This window comes from Antechinus flavipes, chromosome 5, assembly GCF_016432865.1.
Source record: "Antechinus flavipes isolate AdamAnt ecotype Samford, QLD, Australia chromosome 5, AdamAnt_v2, whole genome shotgun sequence".
In the NCBI taxonomy this organism is placed as follows: domain Eukaryota; kingdom Metazoa; phylum Chordata; class Mammalia; order Dasyuromorphia; family Dasyuridae; genus Antechinus; species Antechinus flavipes.
Window position 1 is genome coordinate 217958017 of NC_067402.1, and position 25015 is coordinate 217983031.

The 25015-nt window shown below is 44.8% G+C and overlaps 2 protein-coding genes across 14 annotated transcripts in view; both read left to right on the forward strand.

Moving 5' to 3' along the window:
• R3HDM2 (R3H domain containing 2) overlaps positions 1 to 14797 on the forward strand; it is a 156814-nt gene extending 142017 nt beyond the window's left edge. For 6 of the 10 annotated variants that reach the window (XM_052001422.1, XM_052001423.1, XM_052001424.1 and 3 more), the window contains 11 exons: positions 187 to 288; positions 2779 to 3021; positions 3466 to 3592; positions 3791 to 3951; positions 4396 to 4550; positions 5313 to 5413; positions 10248 to 10426; positions 11057 to 11201; positions 12066 to 12163; positions 12540 to 12624; positions 13622 to 14797. In XM_052001422.1, the coding sequence (XP_051857382.1) occupies positions 187 to 288; positions 2779 to 3021; positions 3466 to 3592; positions 3791 to 3951; positions 4396 to 4550; positions 5313 to 5413; positions 10248 to 10426; positions 11057 to 11201; positions 12066 to 12163; positions 12540 to 12624; positions 13622 to 13983 (1758 nt within the window). In that variant the 3' untranslated portion in view covers positions 13984 to 14797. The remainder of the gene's footprint in view (positions 1 to 186; positions 289 to 2778; positions 3022 to 3465; positions 3593 to 3790; positions 3952 to 4395; positions 4551 to 5312; positions 5414 to 10247; positions 10427 to 11056; positions 11202 to 12065; positions 12164 to 12539; positions 12625 to 13621) is intronic. The other 4 variants (XM_052001426.1, XM_052001429.1, XM_052001430.1 and 1 more) reach the window with 1 other exon arrangement.
• Positions 14798 to 14886: 89 nt separating this feature from the next.
• On the forward strand, positions 14887 to 23874 carry STAC3 (SH3 and cysteine rich domain 3). Of its 4 annotated transcripts, none has more exons than XM_052001435.1 (12): positions 14887 to 17759; positions 17846 to 17909; positions 18171 to 18441; positions 18700 to 18797; positions 19023 to 19098; positions 19533 to 19624; positions 21760 to 21826; positions 21992 to 22041; positions 22357 to 22442; positions 22608 to 22659; positions 22795 to 22932; positions 23101 to 23874. In XM_052001435.1, the coding sequence occupies exons 2-12, from the start codon at positions 17847 to 17849 to the stop codon at positions 23197 to 23199; spliced, it is 1092 nt and encodes a 363-aa protein (XP_051857395.1). In that variant the 5' UTR covers positions 14887 to 17759; position 17846; the 3' UTR covers positions 23200 to 23874. The 4 variants fall into 4 exon arrangements, with proteins under 4 accessions (XP_051857395.1, XP_051857394.1, XP_051857396.1 ...); XM_052001434.1 differs by having other exon boundaries at positions 14887 to 17068; XM_052001436.1 differs by having other exon boundaries at positions 14887 to 17068; positions 18177 to 18441.
• The last annotated feature ends 1141 nt before the right edge of the window (positions 23875 to 25015 follow it).

Here is a 25015-nt window from a genome sequence, read left to right on the forward strand (position 1 = left end):
CATTTCTGATAAGTTTGCTTCCTCCTCAGTAGCTATTCGTTTGCAATTTCTTTTATGATTAACCTTGTTGTTCCTTCCTTTTCCTCCTCCCTCCCTTTCTTCCTTCCTTTCCCTTCCTGTGTTTCCCCACCCCTACCTGTACCCTTTTTCTTCCCCCTTCTTTGCATGCTTCTCCCTGGTCCACAGCCAGTCTCAGCTCTACAGCCCTCTCCGCAGCCTGTTCAGTACTCTCCAAGCTCCTGTCCCCAAGTCCTTCTGCCAGTCTCTCCACCCCAGCAGTACAATATGGTATACCCCATTTCCTTTTCTTATCCCTAGCTGTTTGCGTACTTGTCTGTGTTAGTGTATCAGATTCTGTATTTATGTATATATTCATGTGTGTGCATTTCCTTGGTTAGCACAGGGTGTTTGCTGTCCAGCAGTGGTGTTAAAAGCTGTGTCCCCTTGGGAATTTGCTTTGGGCCAAGATGTAGACTAGTGACTTCAGCCTGACTCCACTGTTAGAAAACGACTGAATCTAGGACAGAGGGAAACAAGATTTGATCCCACCTCCCCACCCCCCCAGTTGTATGTGGAAGGAGAGGGCTTTCTCTAGCCATTATAATTTAATCTGCCATTGTCTTATCGCTTCCTCTTCCCTCCTGCTGTACCTGAGAGGGCTTATAGTATCCCTTTTATTTCTTTAAAGAGAAGACCTAACTGGATTTTTTCTGGTAAACTCTCCACTGAAAAGCATGATGCTTTTTATATCTTATATTGCTGTATTTGTGCTACAGTACCAGAGAAACTTCCACAAGGTCTCTCAGTCATCATTAAGAACCTACTGTATACCAGACAAATAGAAAACATGATTCTTGTTTCAAGGCCTTTGCAGGCCAGTTTAGTTTCATTCTGGAGTAAAGAATATATTAATTAATACACTTGAATATAGTAAAAAGGAAGCCCAGAAATTCAGAGAAGTCAGTAGAGGAATGTTAAGAAGGAACAGTCACTGAGATGCAGAGTAAAACACATTTTTGGCAGATCAATATAGGAATTTGTGTTTTCTTGACTATGCTTATTTATTACAAACATTTTGACTTGATTACTGAAAAAAAAAGTATTGGAGAAAGCTTCTTTGAAATGGTGAATTTTTGAGGTATTTGAAGGAACACCTGGCTTGATTAGAAAGCTCCATATAATCACAGAGCCCAAACCAGAACTCTAAAAATTAAAAAGAAAATATTGTCACTGCCTCACATTATCTTTTCCATTGGCCTCATTCTTTGTTTTGTCGTCTTTAACTGAAGGTCATGGCTAGTGGGCCTGCCCAGTTTCCTGGGAACTTCCAGGTCCCTAACTCTTGAGACACTGGGGGTATTTATCTTAGAAAGCTCTCATTCTTCTTTTATTGCACAGTCAGCATACCTGACTAAAGTGTTTTTATGCTGGTTATCCACTAGCCCTTTGAAGAGCCGGACCATCTGAGCAGTATACCCAGTTTCCCCCATCTTAGTTATGGGGGTAGACTGACCCTGATTTTAATCACATATTTCTGCTTTTTCACCAGGATCCCCTCTGTTCTTCTACCTACCTCTTCTACCTCTTCTCCTCTACCTGCCTTCTGAAAAGTCCTGGGACACAGACCTCAAACTATTGCACAGTCCCATCTTATCCTCTTGCCTATATCCTCACAATATGGCCTAAGGAGAGGAAAGTGTCAGGGAGAGTGAGACAACTGAGCTGAGGATCTGAAAAGTGGGGATGAGGGGGAGGGCATTGATGTTTGGTGTCCACTGACTGCTTCTGCAGAAGAACCCCTCCTGCTTGTTCATTATCTAGCTCTGTGTGTATATGTATTCATGTGTGTGGACTGTGTATGTCTGTCTCCAATGAACAGAAGGGGAGAGAGAGCTAGCAGCCCTTAACCTGTCACCAAAATGAGAGATGTAACACTATTGCTCTTGCTGCTTAGGAAAAAAGCCCGAGATGAGGTAATTATGGATTTGCCCCACCCCTACCTCAGCCACTTGATCTTGGCCTCCTTATGGGGGTGAGAATTGGAAGTAGCTTCTGAAGGGCAAGAAAGCTGTAGACCAAAATCAGAAAACTGAGGTGGGAATGACCACTTGGAGGAGGGCAACAGGGAATAGATGTCTGACAGCCCTTTCATGGCACTGGCAGGGCCAAGGTCATCAATGTGAGGCTACCATCACCACCCCTTCAAGGAAGTGCTTTTAAAACCAGAAGGGAAGGAGGTGATGAGATGATTTCAAATATTACAATCTTTGTAGGTTAGAAATCTCCCATCTTTATCAGTCAATCTGATTTTTACCACACATTGAAGTCTTCCACCACCCCCATCCCACCTTGCGGCCCTATTTCTGCTTGCCCTGACATATTTATAGACCTTGTAGTTATTGTTGCTGTGTATTTAGTGGGAAGAGTAACATTAGGGTTGAGGGTTCTTCTTATTATTTGCAAATATATTTTTCTAAAATATCGGATTTTTTTTTTTTTTTTTTTAGCAAAAAAGAGTTTAAAATGTTTCCAGCTCTCATGTGCTGGGGAGGGGAACCATAGAGACAAAGAAATTTGGTCCTTTACAAAGTCTGTAAAAGAAGGCAGGTAGAATAGGTTGCCGTGTGTGTGTGTGTGTGTGTGTGTGTGTGTGTGTGTGTGTGTGTGTGTGTGTATGTGTCTGTCTGTCTGCCTGTCTGTCTCTATCTGTCTTTCTCGGAGCCAAGGAAGAAAGAGTTGGTTTGGCTTCACTTTCTGGGTCACCCAATGTCTCCACAGACAGATGATCTCAGCAATCCCTTTGGGCAGATGAGCCTTAGCAGACAAGGTTCCGCCGAGGCAGCTGATCCATCTTCAGCCCTCTTCCAGCCCCCACTTCTCTCCCAGCACCCTCAACAGCCTGGCTTCATCATGGCTTCCACGGGCCAACCTCTCCCCACCTCCAACTACTCCACCTCCGGCCACGCTCCCCCTGCCCAACAGGTTCTGCAGCCTCAGGGCTACATACAGCCCCCACAACAGGTAGGAAACCCCTAATCTTAGTTTTGATCTTTTAGGTTGTTACAGTTAAAATCTTCCCTTCTCTTTCCCTCTTTTCTTCCTCCATTCCAAATAGATGGCCAAAAAAGCTGTCAACATCTTATTTCTTCTATATTGAAAACATTTTAACATGAAGTCCCTTATTGATATTTTTTTGTTTTTAATATCAGAATTTTCCCCATTATCTCTTTCCATCTTTGAGAATCATCCTCTAAATCTGCCATAATTTAAATTCATCTTTAAGCAGGAGGTTGACCCTCCAGTTACAGGCACAAAGAAAGTAGTTATTTATAGATCTTTAGTTCCCAATCCTAGCATATTGTATAATTGGGTTTGGTGTTCCAGGTTCTTTAGGGGGGTTTTGTTTGTTTTGATTGAGAAAGGCTGGGGAGAGGGCTCTGCTTATTTGTTTTCTCTTAACTTTAGATACAGGTTTCTTACTACCCTCCTGGGCAGTATCCCAACTCTAACCAGCAATACCGACCTCTTTCTCACCCGGTGCCCTACAGCCCCCAGCGTGGTCAACAGCTGCCTCAGCCATCTCAGCAGCCTGGTGAGAGGAACTTCTTGCAAAGGGAGCAGTAGATAAAGGGAAGCTGGGAACAAGATGAATTCTGGGACAAGGATTGCCCTTTATCTCTCCAGATGTGCCAAAACGAAAGGAGTCATCAGAGATGAAGCAGAACAGCAGAGGAAGAGCTGCTGTCTCAAGTCAGGCACACTAACCCTAACCACCCCTTCTCCTTTCTAGGGTTACAGCCCATAATGTCCAACCAGCAGCAGGCAGCTTACCAGGGCTTGATGGGTATCCAGCAGCCACAGAACCAAGGCCTTCTCAGCAACCAGAGGAGCAGTATGGGGGGCCAGATGCAAGGCCTAGTGGTCCAGTATACTCCACTACCTTCATACCAAGTGGGTATTACTCTGAGGAAGAGGAGATACCTTATCTCCATTTCTCAGAGGGAAGTAAAAAACAATTTTTTTCAGGGTCATCCATGCTTAGAATTTCATTTACTAGCATATTAAATATTCCTCAGCCCTTTTTACATCTGTTTCTTTCAAGATAAGAACAGGTCTTCCTAAATAATGTTAGAGTTGATTTAAATCCTTTTTTGTCTTTTCATTCCTATGCAAAGTATTAGGTGCTCCCCAAAAGTAGGGCAATGAGCCTAAAAGAAACATGGAGTTCTGCTTCTCTCTCCCTTGATATCTTTTGGGGATTTGGGGATGGGGAAGGTGGAGAGGGTATTATTTAATATTTTTGGCAGACCAGAAGGAAGGGTAGTTGTAGTCTTTTGTTCTCTGAGTGTGCCTAAAGGTAACAAAAGAATGACCCATAATCTCATCTCTCTCCAGGTTTCAGTGGGAAATGAGTCCCAGAATGTGGTCCAGCAACCCTTTCAGCAACCTGTGCTGGTCCCTGCTAGCCAGTCAGTCCAGGGGGGCTTACCAGCAGGGAGCATGCCTGTGTACTACAGTGTGATCCCACCAGCACAGCAGAATGGCACAAGGTGGAAAACTTGTGGGACAAATTGGGAGTAGGGTGGAGTGGGAGGTTATCATAGAATTGATCAGGGATTCTTGAAATCTTGAATTTTTGAAAACTAGAAGTATTCAGTCATCTTTTATTTTCTTTATATTGGTTGAGATCAAGAGGAAACACAAATGTGTACGATTCTGCTTTTCCTACCTGGGTTCAAAAGTAATAAACATGGTTGGGTACCATTCTCTGAATCATAGGCCTTACTAGTAGGAATGATGATGGAATGAGGACTTGGATCTCCTAAACTTCCAGCTTTGTGCTCTTTCTGTATCTATCTGTATGTGTTTCTCTGTATCTCTAGATATTTGTATGTTTATCTCCATCTTTCTTTCTCTTTAAATGACTTAACTGTCAAAATAAGACAAGATATCAGTAGACATATCTATTTGACTGCAGCTCTCTGCATCCTAATGTCTCTATGGTTTTATTGTTCCTTGCCCCTGTGTATGAGTTTCTGAGTGTGGTGTTTCCGAGCTTCTAGGAAGAGCATGTGTCACTAACATTTCATCTGTAGCACTGATTAGCAGCCTTCTAATTGAAAGATGATCAAGTACAAATATATATAATTAACTTTGAACTGATGAGTGATTTTAGAAATTGCATGGCAAATTGGTCTGGGGATAGCTTGAAGCCGCTGCTGCTTCCCATAGGGGAGGATCAGGGAATAGCAGCTGTTTGCCAGGAGCTGTGTTCCCTCTCCCCTACTGTTTTCTCTCTCCTGTCTCTCCAGCCCTTCAGTAGGATTTCTGCAACCCCCTGGCTCTGAGCAGTACCAGATGCCTCAGTCTCCTTCCCCCTGCAGCCCACCACAGTTGCCACAACAGTACTCAGGTAAGAGGGTGGGTAAGGAATAGGGGAGAAGAGGTTTCCTAGAGCCTTAGGGAACTGGGAGGGACAGAAGGTCCATTTGCTGGAGGCTTGATCCTCCTATCACACCAGTAGACCAGAGCCTAGACAATGTGGGGAGGTGACTAGAGACCTGCATCTCCTCCAACTGTGTGAGGTCCCACCTCGATTAATTTCCATATTTAATACTCTGAGTCTTAATTTCTTTATCTAAAATATGAGAATAATACTTAAACTGCCATGGTGATAGCAAAGGAAGTATAAACTATAATGGGCGATCCGAATATGAATTATTATTACCTTTGTTGCAGTAGTGCTTTGTATGAGAAGTGGCAGAGACTTAATTTACTCTTACCAAATGTTCCTCCCATTCTAATATGTCTTTATCAAATGCTATTCTTGTAGAAAGGAGAGACTTTTAAAATTTCTTACAAAGAAGTCCATTCCTGTCAGCTTCTGGAACAAATACACCTTCCCCCTCCGGACTCCTTCCCCCAATTACAACAAGCCCCACCTGCCTGGGAGCTATAGGAATTAAAAAAAGGAGAAACATCCCATTCCCTCCTGGGAAGGAGGCAGCCATTCCAAATGGTAAATTCATGCCATGATAGGCATAGTGAGAGTGAGAGTGATAGTGGGAGGTAGCGAGGTTATACTTTGCATAGAATGCTAGACCTGAGTCAGACAGACATAAGGTCAGGTCTCACCTTCTAGGTGTGTCACCTTGGGCAGGTCAGTTTACCCTTTTTGCCTCAGTTTCCTCATCTGTAAAATGGGTTAATGATAACCCCTGCTAGGGTTGTATAGATAAAATGGGGTGACATTTATAAATGTTAGCTCTTAGGTAGTCTGTGCTCTACTTTGTTAAAAAGATGACCTCTCTTACATTGAATACATTAACCTTGTTTTATTCCCATTCTACAGTGATGTTCCTTGCTTCTGGAATAAGGAAATTCAGTGCCTGTTTTCCTCTTACATTCCATTTTAGGGGTATTAGAGTGCCCTCTTCTGGTGATGGGGAGGCATCTTCACAGTTTGCCCACTTTAGAATTGGGATAGTTTTTATACTCTTGTCATCCCTGTCTCTAATGGAACTATTCTATAGTAATTCCTTTCCTTTTTCTACTTCCACTTTGCCCAAATGAGCAGGAGTAGCTCCTGGATTGAAATCTCAAATCTCCCAGTATTTTCCCGTTTCCATTTCTGGTCTCACTAGCTGTTTCTCCTGAATGTCAGCCAGGGGCATTTGGCCTCAAATTTCCCAGTGGGGTTATGGAAATTGGAAAAATCTGCTCTAGGAGCCACTGTAGCCTGTGGTGGTTCTTGGAACCTCAGGGCATTTCTTCTCCCTTTGCTGACATTTGTGTGTATGTATAACACTCAAACACTCACACATACCTGAATGTATGTCCTTTTGTGTGTCTGTTAGCTGTTTATGTGCAGATGAGAAAGAGAGAGAGAGAGAATTAAAAACAAAATCATTCATTGTTCAAGTGTTTTTGAATGCTTACTATATTGCATACTAGAACTGGACTAGACTAGTAAGTGCTATCAAGGTAAGTCTAAGAATTGGTAGAAAGAAGAGACTTTAATTAAGGTTCTTCTAAAGTCAGTTTGACAAAAACAAACCTTTGGGGAAATGAAGGGGGTGCCCCATTAGTTCTCTCGAAATTCCCTAGTTATATTCTTTCCTTTCCCCACTTGCCCTTATTCTACACTTCTGTTCACTTTACCCACTTGAAGAAGCTGGTCCGCTTATACCTGCCACATTTCTAGAGACCAGAATTATGAGTCTAAATTTAGATACCACTGATAGTTGTCTCCATTTATTTTTAAAACAATGAATTCTGAGCATGGAATTCATAGAGCAAATAGAATTATAAGGCTCAAACTCCCTGCTCTTGGCTTCCTTGTTGCCTAAGTAAAGCAGTTGCTTGGTTTTCAAAAAATAAAGTCAGAAACTGGGACTGATTGTATTTAAAACATCTGTCCTGGTTTGTTATAGATGTCAGAAATCTCAAATCATGTCACAACTTAAGTCTTATAATTATCACTTCTTACCTTTTGCCTTGTCAGATATGAAAGTAACCTGTAACGCTTTAAGATTTCTCTGCTTTCCTTCCCTGAAAGCATGCCTTAGGTACCTTTGCAGGGATGTCTTTCTTCCTGTAGCACTATAATTGTGGAGGGGGTGTGGAGGCACGTATACACATAAACAGGGTGACAATAGTGTGTTCATGTGCCAACAGATAAACACCGAGGAATACCCCAGTACAGAGAACACTCTCATCTACCCTTGCTTTGTTTTCCAAAGCTGTAGGGTGGGTAGATCACTACCATCATCCTCAACATGCATACACCAGAAATAAGCAGATGGGGGAGGCCTGGTCAGCGCTGGCCTGGAGAGCCTCTGGCCCTTCTCGGCTACGGCCTTAGTGTGGGGTCTGGGAAGAAACCTTTTAGTCTCAGGATTCTGCCGTCTTAGTGATTTCTTTTGGGAACCAATTTCACCAAACATAAACGTCGTCTGTTTGTATTTATGCAGCTTGCTCTGCCCCATCGACCTTCCTGCCCGAGTTTAATGATGCCACTTAAAAAGCCATTCACATGTCCTATCTCCTATCAGGGCTTTCAATCTGAAATTGATTTCCCTATCTTCACCTCCTCCCCCCAACACACACACACACATACACACACACACACACACACACACAGCTTCCCCTAGACTCCTTCTTCCAACTTGATTAGATCCTGTAACTTGGCAATAAGAGTTTTATTTTATTTTATTTTATTTTTTATTGCTGTGTCCATTAAGAAGTAGCGACAGTTCAGCTGCTAACGGATGCCACCTGCTTTTGGCTTGAGGAGGGGAAGCATAAAAATCAGCTCATCAGCAGAGCTAGCCTCTGTGTGCTCGGCTGAGTGAAGGAACAATGCTTGGGGCTAGTGAGGGAGGGCTAAGGGTAGGGGTGGGAGTAGCAGCCACTGAAAAGCCTGACTTGTTTTTCTGGGGGATCAGGTGTGATGTGGGCTTGTCTTCTCCTTCACAATAGTCTCCTGCCTTCAAGTTGCCTATGGGAAGGGCTCGCTTCCACACACTTTTTCTCCCATTCTGAGACACAGTCTCTCTGTCACTGTCTGTCTCTTTCTCTCTCTCTGTCTCTGTCTCTCTCTCTCTCTCTCTCTCTCTCTCTCTCTCTCTCTGTCTGTCTCTGTTTCTCCGCCCCTCTCTCTGTCTCTCTCTATGTCTCTCTCTCTCTCCCACCCCTGTCATTCTGTACAGACTATAAGCTGTCCTCCAAGAAAAGCCATAGAGTTTGATTCTTTTCCTTGGCTCCTAAGATAGCAGTGGGACATTTGAATAAGGTCAGTTACAATCTTGCTGGCAGGTGGAGGGTGGGGAAAAGAAAGTTTAAAATGGGATGTGAAATACCTAAAGCTACTGTGTCAAGGGGGAGGTCATTAAATGTACCATATGAGGCAATTGCAGTTTTTCCTCAAAATTGTTCCCTTTTAAATCAGACAGATGGATTCCCCTGTGTAGGAATCTAGGGGAGTCACAAATCCATCACTGAGTAGTTTGCTTTTTGTTTAGGTGAGCCCAGGAGGGTAGGGAGTATATTGGATCTTCATTGCTGTATCTCCCGAGTCTTTCTCTTTGGCCCCCCTCAATTCCCTTTTCTCTCTGTTTGGTTAAAACTACCCAAGAAACTATCACATTCCCTTCACAGCATGACTGGTGCCCGGGGCAGAGGCTTCGACAGTTTCCGTCATGGAGAAAGATGTGATGGCAAAAGCAGCAGCAGGCCCCAGAGCACTGAGCCATGATAATGGAAGTCTTATAACTCCTTTTTACTCCCTTCTTATTCTTCCCCCTCCCAGCTTACCACATACACACACACACTCATATTCTCTCTCTCTCTCTCTCTCTCTCTCTCTCTCTCTCTCTCTCTCATCTCTCATGTCACAGGGAGCTGGGCCTGAGAGGTCAGGGACAAGTTTTCACCCAGGACAGTCTCCTGCTAGGCGGTTGGCTTCTGTAGATCTCCTGACCATCCATACCAACAGGCCTGTCTGTCAAATGGTCCCTCCCCTCTTTCAGGCTTCAGCTGTGAAGGGAGTATGGACTGTTCTTCATGTTCCTCCTTAATGTATTAAGTCTTTCCCCCCGCTTTGCTTCCCTTGAGATGATAAAGTCCCTGAACTGTTTGAGATTGCATCTTAAAAACAAAAAACAAAACCAAGAGTCTGGGTTTTAGGCATCAGACTTGCAAAGCCATATTCAAACAACTCATCTCCTATTACCAGAGACCTCTTTTAACCAAGGCACTGTGGAATATACAAAAAAGAGTGCTCTTACTGAGTTTCCAGTCGAATTGAAACAGATGACTCTAATACAAAATGTCAAAGTGTCTGAAAGTTCAGGGTGGGGAGAATTATTTCCAGTTGATGTCTTTGGACATTTTCAGGGTTCCTAAAGGTCCTGACAGCGTCCAGCACCCTGGCTTCTCATTGCTCCATGAGATTTGAACAGTGACTCAGATATTCCTATCATTGTTCTGTGTTACATCAGAGTCTTTCTATCCTTGAAACTACAAAGATGCTCCCTAACAGTATTAATTTCCAGAACAAAGTCAACATCTAGAAGGAAGGAAGGAATGGTCAAAACCAGTTACATCATTTTAAATCTCTAACAGAAAGTATGTTCCTGACCTGAAGGTAGTAGATGGCTCTCTTCACTGGTTTTGTCATAAAGTGTTCAGCTAGGAGAGCCAGCAGAGAATCAGTGCTCAGTAGTTCTTTATTTTCCTCATCCTAGGAGTGTCCCCGTCTGGACCAGGTGTGGTAGTTATGCAGCTGAATGTCCCCAGTGTTCCCAATGGTTCTCAGGCTCCACAGACCCCATCGATGGTTCAGTGGAGTCACTGTAAATACTACAGCATGGACCAGCGGGGACAGAAGCCGGGAGACCTGTACAACCCTGAGAGCAGCCCCCAGGTAAATTCCCAGCCCAGCCTCGTGGTGGGGAGGGGGTGTAGCTTGAGTGTCTTTTGTGTAGGGTAGGAGAGCAGCTGGCAATGGGAGCCGTCAGTACCTGGGGCGGTCATGGAGGGAAGGCCAGGCATAAGCAGCAGCCCCAGAGATGTACTAAAGAATTCTTTATTTAAAAACAGTATTCTGGGATCTCTACCATAAAGACACCAAACCCTGGTGTGATCTCTTGATCAGTTGTCTGTTTTAGCATTGTTCCTATGAAGCTAAGTATGCTGACCCAGCCCAGTCTGAGAGTTTGGGTTGGAGTCCTGGGACCTGTGCTGTTTGTGTAACCTCCAGTTGGGCACTGAGCCTCTCTGGGCCTCTGCTTCCTCAATTGCAAAATGAAAAGATTGAACTAGAAAGACTATACTGAAGTATAGGCACCTGTGGCCATTTCAACAAGGAGATGCTTGTATCAAGGAGTGAAAATTAATATAACTTACATTGGTTGCCTGAATGCTTGGGACCTAGAGTAGAATTCAGACTTGGGTGGGTGGTTGGAGAAGAGAGCCCTCCTGGAGATGTTTTTGAGCCAGTCCTTGGAGCAGGGCTTGATTTTTCATCAGTGTGATATTTTTCTTTCTACTACAGGCCAATACACAGATGAATAGCCCTATCACATCTCCCACTCAGTCCCCAACCCCATCTCCCGTCACCAGCCTCAGCAGCGTCTGCACGGGACTCAGCCCTCTTCCTGTTCTTACGCAGTTCCCCCGACCTGTTGGCCCGGCCCAGGGTAAGGACAAGGACAGCGTGACTAATTCAGTTCTCATTGAACTGAGCCCTGAGGGGAACCCTATTCATAAAGTATGAGTTAGGAGGCAGCACTCTAGTAGAAAGAGCATTAGGTTTGGAGTCAGAGTAAGGAGGTTTGAATCTTGGCTCTGCTTCTTACTACTCTCAGACTTGGGGCAAGTCACTTATTCTTAGCACCTTGGTTTTCTTATCTATAAAATGAGGCAGTCAATTTAGCAATCCTTTCTAGCTCTAAATCTGTGGCTTGGGATGATAGCATCCCCATGTAGGCTCAGTGGTTTACTTCCTCTGCTCTTTGTTAATTCACCTTAGCAGTCCCTTAGTTCCTTCATGTCTAGTCATCAACATGTCCTATGGGGTCATCGGCTGGAGGATGGGATAAAGAAGCTTAATGGACTTAAGGAACAACAAAAAAACCACGTTATCTTTGGGGACATGAGAAATGACCTCCTTTCTCATACTATGATTCTGACCCCCATGGACTAGAAGAATATACCCTACAAGGAATCTGTATAAGGGAAAGGATACAAAGGGGATTGGTGATGTCTCCTTTGCAGTTCATTTTCTTTCCTAGGTTCTTTTCTGTCCCCTAATACCCTCACACCAGTAAAGGGAATTTTTCCCGTATTGAGCCAACTGATTCCATATAGTTAGCATGAGTTCTCTGTAGCGTACCATTGAGAGCAGAGGGAATTTGGATGGTGGGGCCAGCTATAAAAATATGGTTCCACTGGAGTATTCTGGCACTTCTTTGTCCAAATTCTTTGTATTTCCCTGGAAGCCACCCCAAATGTCATTGAAATCTCCTTAAGTCTTTGGAAAACTTACTTTTCCTCTTCTTTAGGTGATGGGCGCTACTCTCTCCTGGGCCAGCCATTACAGTACAATCTGTCCATCTGTCCTCCCCTGCTCCATGGCCAGTCGACTTACACAGCACACCAGGTAAATATGCTCTTCTTCCACTCTTTTTGGTGGTGGTCCTTGATGTTTCCTATTTAAGAACCTTGCTTCTAGTTCAGCCTCTATCAGTTTATCTATAGTCAAGGGCAATGATCTGAGATAGGATCTTTGGAATTGGGATGGTTTGGGGGGTTAGAAGGACCTTGAGTCATCATCTACCCATATTCTACCTACTCTAATCAGTTCTATACTTCTCAGGAGCTATTTCTTGGCCAGTCTGACTAACTGCTAGGTTTCATGGAAGATCCTCAGAGTTGGGTGCTATTCTTTTGATCCCTTTCAGTAGCCCAGAAGACACTGGGAGACTTGAGGTAATTGTTATTCACCTGAAATATAAATTGGCTTTTTAATTTTGAAGGGACAGACTGGAATGAAGCATGGAAACCGAGGGAAGAGGCAGGCACTCAAATCTGCCTCCACTGACCTGGGGACTGCAGATGTTGGTGAGTGTCTGTATGCTGGGAAAGGGCACCTTAGGCACACCTATCATCCTTGTAGACCCAATGAGGGTGAATAGATTTCAGTAGCAAGGGAGGTGGGAGGAGATCATTTACAGTGGTGGCAATCTTCTGTGCCCAGGGCCAAGGAGGAGACAAAGGAGAGATGGAATGTCTTGGTTTCCCTCTTTACCTAGCTGCCCCAGCTGCCAGGAAAGGTGGTGGTATTGGCCAAGGCTAAAGTTAGCAAAAAAAATCTTCTGAGGTGCAACCCCGCCCACACCTTTGGATTGTAAGGAGCCTGGAGATGGGGAAAAATCAGTGGGGAGTTTTGGAGAATGATTTTCCCACTTCCTTTGAGGTAGAAAGATCTTTAAGGGATTAAGGCCTGGTTTCCCCACTTTGAGCAGTTTAGAAGATTCATGTAGGGAACTAAGTGGGTGATAAGAAAAAAATATTTTGAAAACTTTTTCCCTAGATAATGCAAAGAGGATTCTGTCCAGCAGATTAAAGGTTGAAAACCTATCTGTTGATATCATCCTTTAAAAATAGTTAGTGTGTGCTGGCATGTATAGACTATTTTTCTCCACTCCAAAATAGCCCCAGATTGTTATGAATATATCAAAAAAGAAACATTCCTATACCTAAGCTTCCTTTAAGACAGGGTCACCCAAGGAAAGGCATAGGTTTCCAAGCCAGTCCATATCTAAATAATCTTGATGATCCTTTTGTCTCATACATATCTGGGAGGAAAAGGTTAATTTGTTTTTATTTATTTTATTTTTTGCTGCCCTAAGTCAAAGGCTGGAGAGAGAGGATGAAGTGAGGGTGGGAGGGTAATTAGGGAGGTTGGGTGGGAATAGAGATGGAGGGAGGTGGGATTTCTAGGAACAGTGTATATGGACTTGGTCAGTTGGATCCTTCTCTGCCAGGACACTGTCCAGTCCCCACCTTCCCCTGCCCCCTCCGCCCCTCACAGCCACATCCTCTCTCCCCCTTCCAGTCCTGGGGCGGGTGTTGGAGGTGACAGATCTCCCTGAGGGCATCACCCGCACAGAGGCCGACAAACTCTTCACGCAGCTCGCCATGTCCGGCGCCAAGATCCAGTGGCTCAAGGATGCTCAGGGGCTGCCAGGCGGCGGGGGCGGGGGCAGTGGGGGGGGCGGGGGGGACAACAACGGGACTGCCGAGAATGGCCGGCACACAGACCTCGCTGCCTTATACACCATCGTGGCTGTGTTCCCCAGCCCCCTGGCGGCCCAGAACGCCTCCCTCCGCCTCAACAACTCCGTGAGTCGCTTCAAACTTCGAGTGGCCAAAAAGAACTATGACCTGAGGATCCTGGAGCGGGCCAGCTCCCAATAGGCAGAGGAGGGGAAGAGGCCAGCACCACGGGTTGGGGCAGGGCGGCGTGGGCAAGGGATGCAGAAAAAGCACAGATGGAGATGCTGCTCCAGACAGACATGGACACACAGAGCTAGGGACCCGAGACAGAAATGGAGACTGAGGACAGAGAGACAGAGAGACAGGTGCCCGTGCATGCACACGCATGCACACACACACACACACACACACACACACACACACACACTCACACACTCACACACTGGACTCAGTCTGGGGTTTTCTTTGCCACCTTTTCCCTCTCTTTCTCCAGGTGGCTCCTCTCCTCTCTGCCTCCCTCTCCCTCCTTTTTTGAACATCCCCTTTTCCCCATCCTGGCCCCCAATGCATTTCTTTCATTTTGGGGGGTGGTATGGAGGGGTCCTACACTCCCCCATTCCTCCCTTTCTCCTGCCACCCCATCTCCTCTTCCTCTTTTTGGTCTTTATGAATATATTTATATGGACAGAATTAAGAAGAAAAAAATAAATTGATTTCCCCCCTCCTTTCACTTCCCTCCATCTTGTCTCCCTTATCCCATGAGTTAAAACCTGTGCCTACCCCTCCTCTATCCACCCCAACCCCCCAGAACACTTGTATATTGTTTGTTTGAGGTTCGTGCCGCAGTAACAGACACAGTATTTAATTGCACATACAGATGTTTGCTGGGTATGTTCACTGTAAATTTTATTTAATCTGGGTTTTTTTGTTTGTTTTGGGGGGTTGTTTGGGGGGTTTTATTTTATTTTATTTTTGTTTTGTTTTTAAATATAAAAGAAAATCATCTGTCACTGGACGTCAGTCCTGGTTTCTCTGTTACTGCCCTTGGGAGGGGGTTGCAGGGAAGGATTTGGGATAGAGTGGAGTGAGACTGCCTTCCAATTGGTTGTGATCCTGCCACCCTCTTCAGTCTCCCCTCAATCTTCCACCTGTTCCTGTAGGTGGCTGAACCTTCTGCTTCAGGGCCCTGACGGGTCAGCTTGGAGTTTGGACATGAATGCAACTGAGTTACTGGCCCAGCCCTTGTCTTCCACTTTTCCCCTGAAGTTTTTTTTTAATTCTGTGCTGGCAAGTAATAGGGGAATAAGTGTTCCCTGAAATAAAAGCTGCATTTGTAGAACCTGCGGTATTTTGATTCCCTCAGTCAGCCAGGATAGTCTCATTACTCCCTACATACAGAAGAGAGAGAGAAAAAAACCATGTCTAACAAAATAGCCCTATGCTATATCCCCTTTTTGGCCCTTATGACTTGCCTTAAATCTCACTGTCCTCAGGTTGCCCTCAGTTCTAAGATGTCTAAGAACTCAGATGTCTAGAAGTAAATCCACCTTCAAGTCCAGACTGCATAGAACCTCATTCCCCAGAAACTTATTGGTCACCCCACTGGACCCCATGTAGGAGGGAACAGAAATGGGGTGAGCTCATGCATATGTTGAGTCAGGAATTTCATTTGGGGCTGGGTATCTGTCATCATGCTAAGCTTCTCTGTTGGACTTTACTTCTGACCCTTCCTCCAATCTAATCCAGCTATTAGAGAGTCTTCAGATCTTGGAATTGGTGAGGCAATATGTTGTCATTAACAACGCGTTCTCTGCTGTGGTAGGTAGGAATACCTCCCCACCAAACTGTACCCCCCCTCCCCCAAATAATAGAAAAAGGATGACCAAGTACAATGAAAAGAACCCTGAGCTTGAAGTCAGAGGGCCTGGGTTGGAACTCTGCTAGTTCAGTTACTTACCTGGGTGACTTTGGCCAAGTCACAAGGTCTTTGGGTTTCATCTATAAAAAGAAGGGGTTGAACTAGATGACTTTTCAGGTCTCTTCCCATTTTAGAAATCTGATATCCCATGATCCTGTGGAATTCCCTTCAGGTACATATTGGCCATATTTGTTAAATCCACCTTGTGGGACATTCGGCTGTGGGTGGATCAGAATGTTGAGAGTCATCAGAGAAGGGGGAATGGGAGGGTGATCTTCTTGACTTTAATGATGACAGGAGCAGTAAGTAGTATACTGATATACATTTTTCTAAGTAGCTGAAACCATCTCTCCATTGCTATTGTTGTAAACATATAGACATCTCCCCTTCTCCCTACCCTCTCTGCCTCTTTGTCTGGTTATTTGGGTTGTTGATATTCTTAGTTTCCTTTCCACATATGGATCCCAGACCACTTTCAGTGAGTCAGTCTCAGCCTCCCTAACAGCTTAATTGGGGTGGAAGATTGAGAGAAATGTGCAGAGATGATTGAAGAAATGGGACCGTATTAGATTGCGAGACAGGTGAACTGCCCCTTTCCCCTCACTAAGGAGGAGGAATGGATATGTCTCATTGAGAAGTTACACTGAAGTCCTTGAATTGTGTTTATCCCCTGTCTCAGTTTTGAGCCTAGAGTTCCATCTGCTTGAAGTGTTTATAAAAGGACAAAAAGCCCCTCTTGGTATATTCAGAATGTAGATGCTCTATGAAGATTTGGGGAACAATGATATGAATAGTTAAGAGTTGAAGCCAGTAGCGTAAGGCTTCTAAAGCTGAGCCTGGAATAGATAGAAATGAGGTAGTATTTGGCTTTCAAAGTGGAGGAGGGGCAAGTTGTAGTCTGTCTTTTCTCTAATTAACCCTCTAAAATCTCCTGGAAAAGGGCTGGAAATAGAGGCTGAGTTACCCCTCCTGTAAGCTTAGCTGCTACTATACTGAACATAGGTGAAGGGGTGGGGATAGGCATCTGTTACCTCAGCCAGTTGTGACTGAAGAGATTTGGGGGAGGGAGGGCAGGGTCCAATACTGCCCCAGGCCTTTTAGTTTCCAATTTCTCTGTGTCAGCTGTGTTGCTCAGCTGTCCACTCTTCTCTAGCCCTGTCACTTAAACTGTGACGCTGAAGGGAGAGGCCAGGTCTGCAAACACCAGCTGGGGAGACGTGAGCATCAAGGGTATTTTGGGGGTATAAAGCCCCTCAGGCGAGAGGACAGAGCCTTCCTTTTCCATCCCTATACAACACCAACACAAGCTTCCTAACCTGGCATCCTCTTTCCTCCACTGGCTGTGGACTGACGTAGGGAGTCCCAAACGTAAGTTGCCTTTTCCTACTAGTTACCAGACCATGGCTGCTTGGGTTCCCCCACCCCTCAGCCAATTTACCTCTCCCATTTTCCTCCCCTGGCTATTAAGAATTTGGGGTGTACTGATTCCAGCTATTTCTTTCCCTGAAGAAAGAGTTGGGATCAGGAAAGAGGTTGGGGAATTAATGTCCAGGGAATAGAGTAGTAGAGGAGGGAGGTCATATTACATTGAAAACTTAAAAATAGCTAACCCCCAAAGCAGGCTGGGACAGGATCTGACATGGAGGTAGTGTTAAAACCTACTCCCATCCCCAGAGAAGAACAATAACCCAGAGTTGAGGGGACCTGGAATTCTCTACCTCTCTACTCCAAAGTGAGAATTTGTGGGAGGAGGGAAAGGAATTCAGGAAAAGATTACATGGGGTCGTGCCTATAGCCTTGAAGAAAAGAAAAAAGCCTCTAAGGAGTCTTCACCCCTCCCTAAAATGAGAAGTTTCTGTCTTAATGGAACTTCTATATGGGAATGGAGATAGCCTGCCTCTGTAATCTTCCAGTCTGAGCCATTTATGGAGTCTCCTTGTTTAGGCTTCTTTGTTTATTTCTCATTCTGGAAGAGAGGAATAGAGACCCACTTTGTGTGTCTCTCACCTTAAGATACCTGCAGTTCTCTTCCCAAAGCTCTATTTGTCCTATTTCAGAGGTGAGTCCCTAGGAATAAGAAAGGGAGGGGAGGAAGGGGAGGTAAGGAAGGATGAAGAATCTACAGTGGGATCCTCACTCTTGTAGGATGACAGAAAAGGAAGTCCTGGATTCTCCTAAATCCTTCACAGCGGAAACACCAAAGAGTGGGGTGAGTTTAAGCCTTTGACATAGGACTTTGATAGGTGGGAGGGCATACTACAACCTTCTGAGGAAAAGTAATTGAATTGATGGCTGTAGAACCTAGGACTGTGGGGGTCATCTCAGTTATACATTAATTCATTTATGATACATCTCTGTGCCCCATTCCTTCCAACATCCTGTCCCTTAACCCAGAACATTCCCTGGGTGGGCTTTAGCTTAAGCTTAATGATGTGGAATTTGTCTGAACCTTCTCTCTACTCATCCCTAGCTACAGAGGCTGAAGCAATTATTCAGGAAGGAGACAGTAGAAAAAAAGGAGATGGAGCTCCCCCCTGAGCCCCAGGCCAATGGGGAGGCCGTAGGGGCTCAAGGAGGACCCATCTACTACATCTATGAGGAGGAAGAAGAGGAAGAAGAGGAAGAGGAGAAGGAACCGCCCCCTGAACCCCCTAAGCCTGTCAATGACAAGCCCCACAAGTTCAAAGATCATTTCTTTAAGAAGCCCAAATTCTGTGATGTCTGTGCCAGAATGATTGTTCGTGAGTCTGGGAAATGGAGGAAGATGGGATGTGTAAAGTTTTGTGGGATTGTGGATTGAAAGGACTGGGGGAGAGAGCTCAACATTGCACAAGTTTAAATGAAGGTGGGGGTTGTCATGGATGTGATTAAAGAAGCCGGGATAAGTCAAGAAGATCTAAGAAATGAATAAGAGTCGCTAGGGAATGGGATGATTCTGGCAGCAGGGGACTAGAGAAGGATTTTGTAGTCTCATGCAAATGTTATTTCCCTCTACCAAGTTAACAACAAATTTGGGCTGCGGTGCAAGAACTGCAAAACCAATATCCATGAACACTGCCAGTCCTTTGTGGAGATGCAGAGATGCTTTGGCAAGATTGTGAGTTAGGTCTGGGAGCACGGGAGGGGGGTGGAGGGTACTGTTGAGGACAACTGTACCCTGGATAAGTTACCCCTATTTGTTCCTTGGTGTCTGCTTCCCCAGCCCTACTCTTACAGGACAAGCCCTCCCTGATAAAGGAGGAAGGTTTCTGGTGGCCCAGTTGGGGTTCTTAGAGCAGAGCCCCATCTCCTTGTCTCATTCACCTTCATATCTTCCTCACAGCCCCCTGGTTTCCGCCGTGCCTATAGTTCTCCACTCTATAGTGACCAGCAATATGCCTGTGTCAAGGACCTACTCTGTAAGTTTCCTTCATTCCTCCACTCAAACTGTGGGGCAGAAGTTGTGATGGAGGGAAATATGCCAGGGGATTGATCGTTCCTGTGGTCTGGAAGCCTCTTGGTCATCAGGACTGCATCACTTCTGACTTAGGAAACTGAAACTTAAGGCTTTGAGGTCTCTTGGTGCCCAAGTTCTGGATATTCTGGTTTTATTCTTATCCTGAAATGTTTAGCTACTACAGCTTGCAGATTCTTGGAAGGACCCCATACCTATCTTGACTACCAACCCTGTGCTTTGGGGCTCAAGTCCCCCTGAATTCTGAGTAGAAAGTAAGACTCCTGGGCATTCACTCAGTCCACCTGTCTTCCACAGAGGAGGACCAACTCTTCCTGTAGGCCCTTCCTTACTGCCAGTAACATTTTCTTTTCTTTCCCATCCCCCTTTTGCTCCTAGCCAACCGAAACGATCCCGTTTTTGAGACACTTCGAACTGGAGTGATCATGGCAAACAAAGAGCGGAAAAAGGGACAAGCAGACAAGAAGAATGTGAGCCTCTTCTGCCACCCCTCCCAACCCCCCAGACCTTGAGACCTCCAAAGGTTGTTCTTCAGAGAATCCTCATTCTCAGGAATGCCTAAGAATAATAGTAATACCAGCTGGCATTTCTGTAGCACTTTCAGGTTTGCAAAACCCTTAAAAAAATCTCATTTAATTCCAACATCCCTGGAAGGTAGGTGATAGTGTTACCATCTCAATTTTATAGACGAAGAAATGAACATAGGCAAAATTAAGAGATTTCCCCCGAACCATGCAGCTAAGTAAATGTCAGAGGTCACATTTGAACTCAACTTTTCCTGATGGTTGGCACCAAGGTACTCTAGATTCTCCATATTATCCCCTTAGAAACACCCAGCCTTGGGGGAGAGAACAGTAATTGATCTCTGTGGTGAGGTTACCATGTAGGATTGTAGGATGCTTTTATGAAGAGGGAAATTTATTGCTGCTAAACTGACTTTGTTTCATTTTCTGGTAAAGTGAACCAGACTAATAGATCAGGGAGATATTTGTTATGTCTTGACTTAAGCAAGGCATTGCTGAATGTTCTTGGGAAGTGCTTCTGTGCCCTGTCTTAGACCTTGAACTACAGGTTTATCCAGTGTGGGGAAGACAGGAAGCAGAGAGGGAGAACTTATATATGTGCTGTCAGAATTACAGCATCTTTTAGGGCTGAAAAATCCCTAAAACCAACAAGAGGAAACTCAATAGACGTAAATGTACCTTTGGTTACATCGTTTTATTCCCCTGGCCTATTCCTTTCCTGTTTTGCCTCATTCAAAGGTTCCATGGAAAAGGAGAGACTTTTTAATCAGACTATATATCAGTCAAGTGGAAGCTAGGTGGTACAGTGAATTGGACTTGGGAAATCCTCAGATACTGGGATCTTGGGCAAACCACTTACCCTTCATCATTTGTAAAATGAGGATGATAATAGCAACTAACTCACAAGGTACTTTTGTGGATAAAATAGGATATCACATAAAGCCATTTGTAAACCTCAAAATGCTATATAAATGCTAGCTACTATTATTATTAAGGACATTTGAAGTCTTTTCATAGGGAGCAGTTGTTTAGAAAGTATTAGGTCTAAGTTAATTGAAGTATAATCACCTCAGATATTTGAGGGACTGTCATATGGAAGATATCCATGTTCTATTTGGTTCCAGAAAGCTGAACTAAATAAAATAAAATAAATAAAAGCATGAATAAATGAAAAGAATTTATGAAATGTTTGCCACGTGCCAGGCACTGTGCTAAAGTACATTATGAAATTGAGACAGTCCAGGCACTCAACTAGTTTATATTCCCAATTATATTATATATAGATATATGTAGATGTGTTGTCAGGAAGACAACACATTTTGGGGGAGGGAGTGGCAAGGGAAGGCAGTTATGGGTCTGGAAGTCACAAAGATGGTTACTGGAACTACAAGGCAAGCCACTAACACCCTTTCCAGAGGCACTGGTGGTAATGATTTGATTATAGTTTTCTGAGAAAGAGGTGGAAGGGAGATTTTTTCTTGGAGGGCAGAGCACAAATGACCAGGGTGAAGATGAAGATACACAACCACTTCAATGGCTAAGTGACCTGGTTCCTCCCAGGCATGGCCCTCAGTCCAGTTTGGAGAGTGGAGTGACAGCAACGATGGCAATTTCAGTTCATCTCACGTTTATTAATGAATGCCAAAAGCTCAGTGTCTTCTGGGGATTCAAAAATGGAAAATGACACAGTCCCTGCCCTCCAGAAGCTAGAATTTTTATAACAGGGAGCAAACAAACAGGCAACAGATAGGCAGAGAAAGGCCTGCTCATGGGAGTGATAGGATCACATCTGTAAATTAGAATGTGTATTATTCAGGGAAGGGAATTTTGCCTCATTAATGAAAACTCTTAAACAGTTAGAATCTGTCTGCATTATAGAATGGGCTGCCCACACAAAGTAGGCTTGTGATTGGAAACATGAAAGGATAGATTGACTGTTCTGTCAAGCAAGTAGAAGAAATTTCTTCATTGTATTAGATGACCTTTAAATTCCCTGCCAAACCTAGATTTTAGATTAAAGACAAAGGGAAAGCTGTGATACCTCTCATCCACTCCTTAATTCTGGGGCTCTCTTCCTTTAGCCCCTAGCAGCTATGATGGAGGAGGAGCCAGAAGCCCCCAAAACTGAGGAAGGAAAACCCCAAGCTGGTGAGTAAAATCCTGTCTCCCATTAGGACAGGGTGATAACTGTGGACTGTGGTGTTAGGGGTAAGATCAGGGGTGGCCAAGGCAGAGCTGGAAGAGACACTTTGGTTGGCAAAAAAGTTGAAAGAGAGGTGCTCTCGGATTCAAGATGTCTGTCCCCAACTGCAGGAAATCCAGAGGGAGACAAGAAGACCGACAAGAAGACTGCTGAAGACAAAGTAAGGATTTTCCTCCATCCCTCCTCAACTAGTCCTGCTCTTCTCTTTAACTCTCATTCTTCCTACCCCATTCATAGCCATTAGTCCGTACCCATTAGTTCTGATGGTGACACTCCTTAAGTATTCCCATTTACTTTCTGCACCAACTTCCTAATATAATTCCAAAATAAAATTCCAAAATTTGTGATAAGATGAAATGTTTGTGGCTTTGTTGGGGAAGATCCCTTTCCTAGTTATCCTTCTCATTTGGATTAAAATAGTCCTGGATTCAATAGCATTGAAATTCATTACATCTTTCTGTCCTATGCTCCCCAGAACAAGCAGCCTGGATTCCAGCAGTCTCATTACTTTGTGGCTCTCTATCGGTTCAAGGCTTTGGAAAAGGATGATCTGGACTTCCCGTGAGGGCAAAGAAGGGGAAAGAAAAAGTTGTATATATTTATATGCAAAGCGGAGGGGAAGCTCAGGGGTGGGATTCAGTCATCATCCCATCATCTCTTTTGAGGTTCCATATATTTAAGTAGAAGACCACTTTATCTTATAATCTTTTCTGGTTTTTATTCTAGACCTGGAGAGAAAATCACTGTCATTGATGACTCTAATGAGGAATGGTGGCGGGTAAGAGAGGGAACACAGACTGGACTAGAGTTATAGAGGGTGGGTTGTTTTAACCTTCCATCTCTTACCGATTTCCAGAGGTTATGAACCAGTACCCCTCCTCCTCTTCTCACTACTATTTATTCTTCCCCTCAGGGCAAAATTGGGGAGAAGGTTGGATTTTTTCCCCAAAACTTCATCATTCGAGTCAGGGCTGGTGAACGGGTACACCGGGTGACTAGATCCTTTGTGGGAAATCGTGAAATTGGGCAGATAACACTCAAGAAGGACCAGGTGACTCTCCTTAAAGCAGTTATTGTCTCCTATCCCTTCTCCACCAATTGTCTCTTATCCCAGAATCCTTCCAGTTTGGGAGCCCCTGGGAATCCTAAACCTTGAAGTAACTTGTCCCTGCTCCTGATCCCAAATCCTAATCTCCTCCTCTGTCCCCTCCTCTTCCAGATTGTGGTGCAGAAAGGGGACGAAGCTGGTGGCTATGTCAAAGTCTACACTGGTCGAAAGGTGGGACTATTTCCCACTGACTTTCTGGAGGAAATTTAGGGGTGCAGGTGCCCTCAATTAATCCAGGATCATTTTATTCAGTGCCTACTATGTGCCAGGCACTATGTGATTTACAAAGATAAAAACAAAAGGCCCTGCCCTCAAGGAGCTTTCCTTCTTTCTAGGAGGAAATAATCTCAAAAACTATTTGGGGCAGTAGGAAGGGGTAGCAGTTCAGCTCAGTTCAGGGGCAGCTCAATTCAAGCTGGGGCTATCTTCTAAGAGGGCTGGTTCCCCCTTAAACTCACCTCCCTAGTGTGAGACTTGCTGAACTGGGCATGCAGGGACACCTTTTCCCCAACAAGAACTTTCCCTCTGAAGCTTCTTCCCTGAACTTGCACATTGAAGATTGATGCTGGGGAGAAGTAGGAAAAACCTCTTTTAGGTTTAGTAGATGGGGAGGAGGGAATCACAGGAGACTTAAGTTGCAAGTAAAGCCCTTTAAGTTCATTAAAGTTTTGTGGGGAAAGGGTTGGAAAAATTTGTTTCTTTAAATTTAGGGTCTTTTTTTTTTTTCTTTTTTAAATCTTTGTTACAAGGCAAGAATTGCCTGAAAGGAGGACAGTAATCTATTCAGAAATGAGATTGTTGTAAAAACAAGCTATTAATTAAAAATAATTTTCAAAAAGTTGAACTGGCAGCTTTAAAAAATAAATTTGAAAGTGGAAAAAACTACTGAATAGCTTCTATGCCCTAGCTCTTTCGTAGGTGACATAATAGGGAACAAAGAGAAATATAAGGCAGAATATCTCTGCCCTCCCGGGCACTCCAGTCCAGCAGGAGATTTAAAAAGTCAAATAATGCCTGAGAATTGGTTACATGAGGAGTAAGATAACAGCTGGCGGTTCGTTTCTGTTTGTTGAGTGAATGCATTAGGCTTAAAAAAAAAATTGGGGGAAGGATTACAATGGAATGGGGGCGTTGTAGCTAAGTGACCCCCTCCCCCAGGACCAGGGCGGCCAGCGGGGTCTGGGAACAGCGTCAGTGTTTCTCCAGCGAAGGGGGAAAGAGCCCCAGGCCTTATGATTTAGGAGTTTCACAGACAGACACACCAGAGGCGAGTCGTGCGGGGGTCCGCCCCGCTCCGCATGCCACCCGAGGATTGGGCCCAGGAGAGGCCGCCAGGGGGAGGTAGAAGATCTCCGTTAGAGAGGGAGTCTGTGTGTGTTGGGGGCGTGCTGTTTCCATAGCAACTTGCGTCCTGAGGGAAACGGAACTTGGCCGGGGGCAGATGAAGGGCGGAGGGCGGTGGTCTCTCCTATCCCCACCCTAAAAGCTTCCAAGACCCCGAATGTGTATGTGAGAGAGAGAGCCCGCGCGCGCGCAAACAGACTCCCTGTCCAGGTCCTCTCGTGGCTTGCCGTATGCAAATGTTATGATTTACATATGCAAATATGCCAATATGCCAGACCGGGTCACAGGCGGCAGGTGGCAGGAACTAGGAAGGTAAGGGGAGGGAAAGAATAAAAGGGTAGGAATTTTAATTTGGGACTAGGAACGGCTGGAGAGAATTACGGAGGTAGGCTTCAGAGTATGGGGGGAAGGGGTCTCCGTTTTAAGAAAAAAGGTGTGTGTCTGCCCTGAGACTCCTTTTCTATCCAACCTCTGTTAGGCCTGAGGTTGGCACCGCTTGGCAAGGTTGGCAGCGGAAGCCTAGGCACCATCTGCTGCTGGTGGCAAGGAAGGGGGGGGGGAGGAGGCTCAGCTGGGTTGTAGAGGGAGGGGATCCTGGGATATATTTAAGGAGCTCCCCTCCTACCCACAAACGAAAGTAGAGAAAGACACTGGAGTCTGGACGCCAGTCCCACTAGAGCTC

Excerpts from the sequence above, each read along its gene's own strand:
- STAC3 (XM_052001433.1), top strand. The coding sequence starts at position 17,811 with ATGAAGAATCTACAGTGGGATCCTCACTCTTGTAGGATGACAGAAAAG. Across the intron at positions 17,910-18,170 it reads CGGAAACACCAAAGAGTGGG|CTACAGAGGCTGAAGCAATT; the intron begins GTGAGTTTAAGC and ends ACTCATCCCTAG. Across the intron at positions 22,660-22,794 it reads CTAATGAGGAATGGTGGCGG|GGCAAAATTGGGGAGAAGGT; the intron begins GTAAGAGAGGGA and ends TCTTCCCCTCAG.